The sequence below is a fragment of the Pteropus alecto genome, unplaced genomic scaffold (assembly GCF_000325575.1).
Source record: "Pteropus alecto unplaced genomic scaffold, ASM32557v1 scaffold5, whole genome shotgun sequence".
In the NCBI taxonomy this organism is placed as follows: domain Eukaryota; kingdom Metazoa; phylum Chordata; class Mammalia; order Chiroptera; family Pteropodidae; genus Pteropus; species Pteropus alecto.
In genome coordinates, this window is record NW_006441953.1 from 31,766,162 (window position 1) to 31,775,838 (window position 9,677).

The 9,677-nt window shown below is 67.9% G+C and overlaps 1 protein-coding gene across 1 annotated transcript in view; it reads right to left on the minus strand.

The window, feature by feature from the left end:
* Window positions 1-8,740, minus strand: part of DOK7 (docking protein 7) — a 15,211-nt gene extending 6,471 nt beyond the window's left edge. The window contains exons 1-5 of the mRNA XM_015594854.2: window positions 8,188-8,740; window positions 6,841-7,041; window positions 1,400-1,519; window positions 244-357; window positions 3-129 (exon numbers count right to left, since the gene is read on the minus strand). Coding sequence (XP_015450340.1) covers window positions 3-129; window positions 244-357; window positions 1,400-1,519; window positions 6,841-7,041; window positions 8,188-8,407 — 782 coding nt within the window. The 5' untranslated portion in view covers window positions 8,408-8,740. The remainder of the gene's footprint in view (window positions 1-2; window positions 130-243; window positions 358-1,399; window positions 1,520-6,840; window positions 7,042-8,187) is intronic.
* Window positions 8,741-9,677: the final 937 nt, after the last annotated feature.

Consider the following 9,677-nt stretch of genomic DNA (forward strand, 5'->3'; position numbering starts at 1 on the left):
GCCCCGGCCCCTCCTGCGATGTGCTGGCCGAGGACGAGGACTGCTCCGGCCACGCGGTGAGCCGGCTGCTGGCACTGACGTCCGAGTGGCTGGCCTCTGACGACGAGCTGGACAGGCTGCGGTCGTCCCCTGAGAGGGAGAGCAGGCCCACGCTCAGTGCTCCCGCCGTCGTGGGCCAGGGGACAAGGAACGAGCAGGAGGGACAGGGACAAAGGCTGGGGGGCAGCCTGGGGGTGGCCGTACCTCCACTGCCCGGCCGGCCGCAGTGGGAGAGGAGGCTGAGCCGCTTCTCCAGCTGTAGGGCTTCCAGGGCCTCCTGGGCCCCTCGCTCCTCCGCGGGGCCCCCGGGGCCGGGGTCTGTGGCAGACAGGAGTCAGAAGGGGCAGCCCCAACCCTCTGCCCACAGGGCCTTCGGCCACAGCTCCGGACAGCACAGTGAGCCCAGCAGGGTCAGCACCATGTGCACCTCGGCCCAGCCCCAAGGCCAGGGCAGCAATGCAGAGATCCTCTGGGAGCCCCACTGCCCACTCCCGGCCGCCCACACCCCGATGCAGCTGCAAGGCAGGATGGCGCCAGCAGAGGGCGCAGCTGCACCGTCTGGCACAGCCCAGTGGCCGGGCTCAGGCGCGGAGCCGCCTCCCTCCTCCCAGCCTGTTCCCCTGGGCTGGGGGCTGAGCCTGGGAGAAGGGGGTCCCGCCCACTGCTCGCTTACCCCTGCCCAGGGGGTCCTGCAAAGGGACCGCACTTGGCCTCACTGACCACCCGCCGTGTGGCCACAGGCCCCGATCTCTCTGCAGGACAAAGGGCCAGGCCCTGCTTCACTGCCGTGAGAGGACAGCCAGCCACCCTGGGTCTCTGGCGCCAAGGACCAGCCTTTGTCCCTCGGGAGGCGGCTGGGCCTGGGCCCCCCAGGTTGTCTTTAGGGGAACGTAGCTCACCCCGTGAGGAAGAGCCCAGGGGGCACGGCCCCTGGCCCGGAGCTCTGGAGGAACGGCAGCTCGGCCACAGCGGGGGGAGCGGGGACAGAACGCGGCCTGCTCCGTGCCACCCTTCCCCGCCACACTGCTCCCTGAGACCCCCAACCGGGCCGCCTCACAGGGCGGCTTCCCGCCGAGCGCTGGCCTGGACGGAGCTGGTCCTGACCCCACACAAGGTCCCTGCAACCTCAAGCCAGGCCCCTGGCCCACTCTGGGACACGGGGCTGCTCAGGTGTCTGGGAGCCTCGCCCGGAGCAGCTGCAGCACGAGGTGGCCCGGAGCACCCCGACAGCCCAGCCCCACAGAGAAAGAGCTGCACCCCAGGAGTCTGCCGGCGAGGCCAGCGCCGATGGCTTCTCAGCTGCGTGTGGGGGCAGGGCGGTGGCCAAGGGACCCTGCCACGGACCACGGCCCGCACGCACCTGGGAGGACCGGCCGCAGCCCGCAGGGGCCCTTGGTCGGGGAGAGGCCCCGGACGATGCAGTCGAACAGGAAGCTGATCTGCTCCCCCTCGGCCGAGGACAGGAAGAAGACTCCGGCCCCTGCAGGGGACAGACGCGTCAGCCGGCCAGAGCGCAGGTGGGTGGCACCCCGCAGGGTGGCTCAGGGGCGGGAAACCCGGGCAAAGCCACGAGGCCACCTGTCAGGGGTGTCCCCGAGCACCTGGATGACCTCTTAGGGCCCCAGTAACCCCGCCGGTCACACACTCACACGCACACATGCGCGCACACACGCACACACGCGCGCACACACGCACACACGCGCGTCCAGGTGCCGGGCCACCTCGCTGTGTGACAGGGACACAGGTCCCACTGGCTGGTCTGGGCCCCGCCCTGATCTGCTGCCTCCCATGTCCCAGCCAGGTGCCAGGCCACCTCGCTGTGTGACAGGGACAGGGTGGGACACAGGTCCCACTGGCTGGTCCGGGCCCCGCCCTGATCTGCTGCCTCCCATGTCCCAGGACAGGACAAGGGGCCAGAGGGCCAGTGAGGGCGTCTCACGGCACGGGAAAGCCCAGCGGCCCCCTCACACCTCCAAGCTCATCTGGGGGTGGGGGCGGTGTGAGACCTTGGCCTCGTCGGGGCGCTCACAGCCGGTTTGCTCGCCCAGGGCTGTCGTGAGGGTGAGTACGGGTGTTGGCGTAACGTGTGCCGTGGCATCTGCCCCATGAAGACTCGGCCCCTGGGCCGGGCCAGCTGGCGTCCTGACCCACTGCAGTGCATGCCCTCGATAGGACACTGGAGCCCACGCATAAACGTGCAAGGCCAAGGCTATGCGTGGCGGCCACCCAGCAGGCAAGGCCGGGCGTGGGACCGCAGTCTGGGGCACCTGGGGCCGCTGCCCGAGCAGGGAGCAGCCAGTGAGTCAGCAGGCTGCCCGCCCTCCCTGGCCAGAGTGAATGAAATCCCTCACCGCCAGTGAATGGTACGTGGCCACGTGGGGCCGGGCCGCCACAGTGGCCTCACCGCACAGGAATGCGGGGCCCTCGCCCTCTGCCTGCTGCCCAAACAAAGGCACACGCCCGAGTGGACAGTCCCTGAGAGCCACCGTGAGACGGGCGGGGCAGGCGAGCTTCACACTAAGCCCCTGCCACCGCCGGCTCCCCGCATCGAGGGACCCGGGGGCTCCGGCCGTCCCCCACACATGGCACCACCCCGCACCATGGGCACGAGGGAGACGCAGCCCCCTTCAGCTGTGGGAGGCTCATCCAGGCGATGCCCCCAAACCAGAGACCTGCTCCTTAGAGCTGAGGAAACTGACGCCCGGACGGGGCCAGGAAGCGGGCTCGCCACCCCGCGCGGCCCAGCGGGTGGCCCTCCCAGCCGAGGCGTGCCAGCGGAGAGCTACACCAGACCCCGGCCGGAGGGCAGGCAGGGCGAGGGCCCGTCCCCCAGCTGACGGCTCGTTCACAGCGTCCCTGTCCTGGCCGCCACCCGCCCCGCGCGGCAGTCAGGCCCACCGGCTCCCACAAGGGGCCAGGCGTGTCATCCCGAGCTCACAGTCAGCTGGCAGAGGCCGCAGCACAATCAGTCCCCCGACTATAAAAAACCACATTACGAGGGAGGTGGAGCCGGCGGCATTCCACTGGGGCGTCTGCCCAGCGTCACGCTCCCCAAGACTCAGCCCGCTGCTGAGGCCTGGGGACACAGCCGCCACCCCCACACCAGCCGGGCTGACCGCAGGGGCTCCCTGGGGCAGGGCACACATCTCACACGGCTGGGCGGCCCGAGCCTCGTGACAAGGCCTCCAGGACACACTGACCTCACGCTGGCCTGGTGGCCTCCCCGGCTCCCCAAGGGTGGGGTCCCTCTCGACCCACGAGGGCGTGCGTGGTTCAGTGGAGCGGAGGGGACAGGCACAGGGCTGGCCCCTGACCACCCCGCCTGACACTGTCAGTGAGATCCCGGGGGGGAGAAGCCACCAGAGACACTTGGACCTTGGTGCCCGAGGACCAAACTTCCCGCACTGGGATGTGGGATGCGGCTCCACAGAGGCCGCGTCCGAACCACCACAGCTGCTCACAGTGAGGTGGGGTGTGGGGCCGGGACACTGGTCGACCTTGGCTCCACCTCGCGTGGATGTCCAGGCCCCCGCCTGTAAGTAGGGGTGATGCGCAGGCCTCGGAGGGTCGGTGTGAGGGCGCGAGCTGGCACAGTGGACCTGGCAGGGTGGCCCTTGGGGTGGCAGCTACCCCCGGCTCTGTGTCTCCCTGGCCTGCGTGTCCCCAGTCATCTCCCTGGACACTTGGCGCCCAGAATCACTCTGGTCTGCAAACGGCACGGTGGCCACAGAAAGATGACAGATTCCGGGCCCAAACGCCACCCCCAGTGGGAACTTTGGAGCAGAGGGGCGAAGTAGACCACGAACTTGCCAGTAACATAACAGGTGGTCTTAGACCTGCAGAGGGGACTTGGCTCCTCGTGCAAACCCGAAACGGTGCCTACTGAATGCCACAATTCATAAATGTCCCTCCTGCTGCCCAGTGTAAGGGGGATGGGGCCTGGGCACAGGCTGCCATGGGCACAGCACCAGAACCGGGCTGCCCCTGGGGGGGCCTCCAGGCCCGCCCTCCGGGGACTGGCCTCTGCCCCGCCCCTCCCCGGCCATGCAGGCCCCGCCCCGCACACAGCTGCTGGGCAGCTTCCCACCTCCTCAGGGCCCCGCCTCAGACCCTGTCTGCACCCTGAGGCCAAAGTTACCGCCCTAAGTAAGCGCAGATCTGCTGGTGGCACTGTCCTGCTCCAGGGCCTTCGACGGCCCCCGCGGCTCTGGGACACAGCGCCAACTCTGGTCCAGTTTACTGGGCTCTCGTAACCCACACTGCTGCTTCCTCCTCCAGCTTCACCCGGCACCCCCTGCCTGACGGGCCCTGAGCACCAGGTGTGGGCCACCCACGCGTGCTCCACAGGAGTCTGGAGCCCTCCCCCCGTCCCCCTGCTGTCTGGCGGCTGGGCGAACTCCTATTCACCCCACGAGGCCTCACATCCTGAGCCTCTGCGATGCCCCCGGGCTGGGCCTGGGCCGCCAGCAGCCACTGCTCGCCCCGAGGACCAAGCGTCTCGTGTCCGTCTCACACCGGGTGTCCAGCCCCGGACCCAAGGCCTGGCCCAGAGAAGCCGCAGACACACCCCTGCCTCCCCCATGCCTGGGGCCAGAGGCCAGGGCTTCGCCCACTGTGCAGGCCACAGCGCTCGGACCAGAGTCCGGAGAGGCACCGAGGGCCCGTCAGAGCCGCAGGAACGTGTGTCCTGAGCCACCACCAGCGAGGCCGTCCTGGAGGCGCTCCGTCCTGTACTCACATGGAAACTCATCTAAAATGCTCTGCGCCCCAAGAAGCTGGAGGCTCAGACCCAGGGGACGGGGCAGCAGAGGGGCCGCAGACTCAGGACCGGCCTGGAGCCCGCTCTCTGCCACACGCTGCGTGCTGCAGCATCCTGACACCCGATCCCGTGTGAGTGCCGCAGCGCCCTGCATGGCAACGCCCCGGAAATGCCAGGGTGGGGGTCAGCGCCCCACGGGGGGTCGAAGCCGGTGTGCGGGGCCAGCGCGTTTGCGGGCGGAGCTGACTGGCGCCCTCGCCCAGACGAAGCACCGGGAAGCCCGTAACTGGTCACGGCTGGTTTTCTGGCGCCGCAGGGACACGGGAGGCTGAGTTGCAGCCTCTGCCCATCAGGAGCCACCGCTCCGCTCCGGTGTGTGCTCGTGGGAAGACGCCCACCTGCACCGCGAGTGGGCGTTCTAAACTCTGAGGCCGCAGAGGAGACCATCCCGCAGCCCTGTTACATGATGTCCTGGCAAATAACACAGGTCCCCTGGCTCGCCCCATGGGCAGGGCAGGCCAGCGCCACCCCTGGGCAGTCTGCGACCACGGGGTGGGGCCAGCGCTGGAGCCTGCCCTTACAGGACGAGCAGAGAAGCGAGGGCACAGGCGCCCCCCGCCCTGTCCAGGTGCTTCGAGGGGCTCACGGGCGGGAGGACCGCCATGTGCTAAGTGCACTGTGGCCCGTGGCTCCGGACCGGCCACGTAAGGGAGGGAACGGAGCTGGGGGAGGGTCCCCGCCCCGCCCACTGCTCTGGACGCCCAGCGCCACAACCTCCCGCGAGCCGAAGACCAGGTGTCCCGAGGGCTCATCCAGCAGAGGGGACTCTGACCGATGCCCTGTCCAGCTCCTCCCTGCCAGCCAGGAGCAGGCAGCCAACAGCTGTGTTCATCGCTCTTCCCCTGGGGACCCCCGAGCTGGGGGGTGGGGGTGCGCAGGCCTGGCTGCGGCCACCCTGCCGGCTCCAGAGCCACTGCCCCAAACCGTCCGGCCACCTCCCTCTGCATCTCCAACTCTCAGCCGCCCCGAGCCGGGGCCCGGCCGTCATCTGAAGGCCGTCGGCCGGGGTTTGAGCTGGTGCGGCTAAGGCAGGGCCACCCCCTGCTGCGGCCCCCTGCACGGCAGCGGCACACTGCCCTCGTCGCCTGCCCCCTCCTTCAGGAACGAGGGCCCCGGGCGGCCAGCAGCCAGCACGACCTTGTCCTCAAGTGCATGGCCTTGCCCAGAGGTCCCCGTCCACCCCTGGCCGGACCAAGCGCTGAGCCCTCGCCATCTCGACCTGAAGTGAGGCTGTTTGAGGGACGCATGCTTCTCGGGGCAGGGTGGGGGTCACGTGGACAGAGGTCCCCAGCTGCTCCAAGCCGCCATCTCGGCCTGTGTCCGTGGGGGGCAATGGCCCCATCCAGTGGGGGGCCTGAACCACACAGCCAGGCCCCGAGCACGGCTCCACCCAGGCCCCACCGCAACCCAGCACAGTGACCACGGCAGCCGCTGGAGCTCACGCACGCCTGCGCTGGCCGCCTCTGGGACGCTTGTCCCCGGAGCTGGGGCCCCTCACTGGCCCTCACGTGTGACGCTGGGCAACTCTTCCTGCCCTGCCTTGCCCCGCCCCTGGCCCACGCCCTCGACGAGCACGAGTATTATCCTTAAATCCAAACACGAGCGGCTCGGATGCTCTGTGGCCTCAGACGCAGGGCCATGAGCTGTGACCCGAACGCCTCACTCCAGAGATGCTGGCTGCCTCTAGGTGGCTCTGTGCCCAGAGCAGGAAGGAGCGGGTCTGGACTCAGCACTAAGCGCCCGTCTCGCGAGACACCAAGCTCGCCAGTGTCCCCAGATACCAGCAAAGTGAGTTTGCCAGTGGGGTCAAGTTTTGCCAGGGAAGTGGGCGTGCCTGTGCCCAGGTCCCCACAGCCAAATACTCCCAGTACCCGCACCTGCTCCCAAACACTCACAGTACCCACACCTGGTCCCGAGTACTCACAGTACCCCCACCTGGTCCCGAGTACTCACAGTACCCCCACCTGGTCCCGAGTACTTACAGTACCCACACCTGGTCCCGCCTTCAAAGATGAATCCGTTGGGCACGGCCCCGTAGCGCCTCAGGTCAGACAGCTTCCACTGCCCTGTGACGGTCGGAGGAATGTCCCTGGCCACCACGAGGACATCGTTGCAGAGGTGGAGGGTGGCAGGGCCGCTCTCCAGCTTGGTGCCTGGAGCCACCGTCACATGGAACCTGTGCACTGAGAGCCAGGAAGGGGAGAGAGGGTGTCACGGGGCGGGTGGAAGGGCCACTCCTGGCGTCGGCTCCGGGAGATAGGGCTGCTCTGCACCGAGGCCGGCCCTAGGCAGCTGCCCCATCCAGGTGCAGCGTCTGGCGTGGTGGCTGTTGCTGCCTGGCCCTTCGGGGACCACCTTCATTCCAGGTGGGCCAGTCGCCCTGACCACCCCTCCCCACACGAATGGCTGACTTGGTTCCAGTGAGTTCGGGCGACAGCTCGTCACGGGAGGCTGCTGACAATGCTCTGGGTGGGGGTCCCTCTTCATGGAGCACCCCCCTCAGGACACAGCCTGCCATGGTGGCCGGCAGAGCCCCATGTCACAGACCAGGGCCCAGCTGGTGGCCAGTTCGTGGAGTACCTGGGGTCTGCCTCGCAGCCCAGCCAGGCCACAGGGCCACGCCCAGGCGCATGGGTGTCAGCGAGCCCATGCTCACGTCCTCGTCACCAAGAGAGCATGCCAGCTACCTGTGTGCGAGGACCCCACAGCCCATGAGAGAAAAAGGTAGCTGTGCCTCTGAGCCAGACGAGCCGGCAGAACCCCGACTGGACAGCCATGCTTTCTCCCCTGCACCCTCTCACCGAGCCTTCTGCATGCCCCCCACGAGGCACGGGGCCGGGGGCCCGTACAGGATGCCGATCCCAGCCACACTGGAGCGAGCCAGCAGGCCGCATCCTCCGTCTGCCTCCTCCCGAACAGGACCCCGAGAGCACCGTCCTCCCCTGGCCTTCCTGCCCGGCTCAGGACACAGGACCTGCTACATGTCCTGTGGGAGACTCAGAGGGACATTTGCCGCTTCCCACCTGGCTCTGGGCTCGGGTGGCCAGGTCAGGGAGCAAAGGGTAGCACTTTGGAAGGTCACTCTGCTTAGACAGCCACCCGCTTAGGTTGAAAGCCCTGGTTCTAATGAACGGGATGGAGTTAGGCAGCTCGAGGGGCCCCGGCAGCGCCCCCTTGCTCCCCTAGACCCCAAACGCAGTGTCCAGGCAAGATGGCCCTCAGCACACACCCCCACTCTATGCCCTGGAGTCCGGTCACGGCCTCTGCAGCACGGGACACTTAAAGATGGAGGCCAAGCGGGACCCCTGCCGCTGCCACCCATCACTCACCCTCGCCGAGTGCGTAGCGGATCCGGGTGTCCCAGGCGCACACGGCCTCGCGGCTGTCGAAGCCCAGCATGACGGCCTGCGACAGGCAGACGATGGCCAGCGTGTGGGCCAGGCCCTCGTAAGGCAGGCCGAGGTCCAGGCCACAGATGTCCTCCAGCATCAGGCTGCTGCGTTCCCGCAGGCCCTTGGCCCGCTCGGACTTGTCCTTGTAGGCCAGCATCAGCAGGCAGTCTGCGGGTGAGCACAGAGCCTGCCCAGGGCCCCTTCCTGCCACACGCACGCCCACCTGCCCTCCTGGGTCTCTGTGTTCCCAAGGTGTGACCGGCCTCCAGCCCTGGGGAGTGGCGAGGGCCACTGTGCCTCAGGCCCCACTGCAGACCCCACACAAGCCCCATCTCTTCCCCGTCTGCAAGGGACGTGCCCGAGTCTGGGCGAGCCAGGCCTGTCCTCAAGTTCAACGTCATGATTGCTGACCCTGCTACCCCAGCGCAAAGCAGGCAGCCACTCTCCAGGGGCCCATCCCAAATGTGGCTGCACCCCCCCCCCACCGTGTGGCCCTGACCCATCCCGTCTCCGCACCCATCCTCCCCGCCCCCACCCCACCCCTAGGCCCAGTCTGTGGTGGAGATGCAGCGTGTGGGGGCCCAATGTGATGCCAGAACATTGAAGTGTGAGAACCCTGAATGCCATGCAAGCTCCAGACATCCGGTCCCAGGCCACACAGGAGAGGCCAGAGGCCATGGCGCCTGCGGGGGACACGGGGGAGGGGCAGCGCGGTGACCTTCCTCCTCAATGCCTGAAAAGCAGGCCCTGCAGATCCCAGGGAGAGCTGAATCCTGAGCAAACGTGACTCAAACGCTAACTGTGAGCTGGGATGAGAACAAGGCGCCGTGGTTTGCTCCCTGCCCTGCCCAGTGCCTCAGACCACGGCCTCGGCCTCAGAGCGAGGGGCCGCAGCGACGACGAGGCCAGGGTCCGTGGACACCCGCCCGCTGCTCACCTCGGCCCTGCAGCCTGACAGCGGGCGGAAACTAACACACGACTGAGTCTCGGCAAATGGGTGACGGCGATGGGGGCTTCACTTCCTACTTAAAACCCAGTTCTTTGTGTTCAAAACGCTCATATCAGAAAAAAGCAAAGATGCTCCCCAATGGAGGGAAAAAACCCCAGAACCCACAGAAACCCGTCTGAGGGCCTCAGGGTGTTCTCTCGCAAGCGTGGCCCCATGGAGGGGGCGTGACCGGCCCAGGAAGAAGGCAGTCACACGGGCGGGCCACGTGAAAGGCACATGTCACCGTGGAAACATCAAGCTGTCAGCAGAGGCCTGAGGGAAGCGCCTGAGGGAGGCGGAGCTCGCAGAGCCACAGGAAGAGGCTGGCACCACCACACCTGGGGCGGCCCCCGAGACACACGACCACTTCCTGTGCCCCTCGCTCTGCAGCAGGCTCTAGCATCTCAGAGCGGTCATTCCCCTTGGCTGTCTGTCCCTC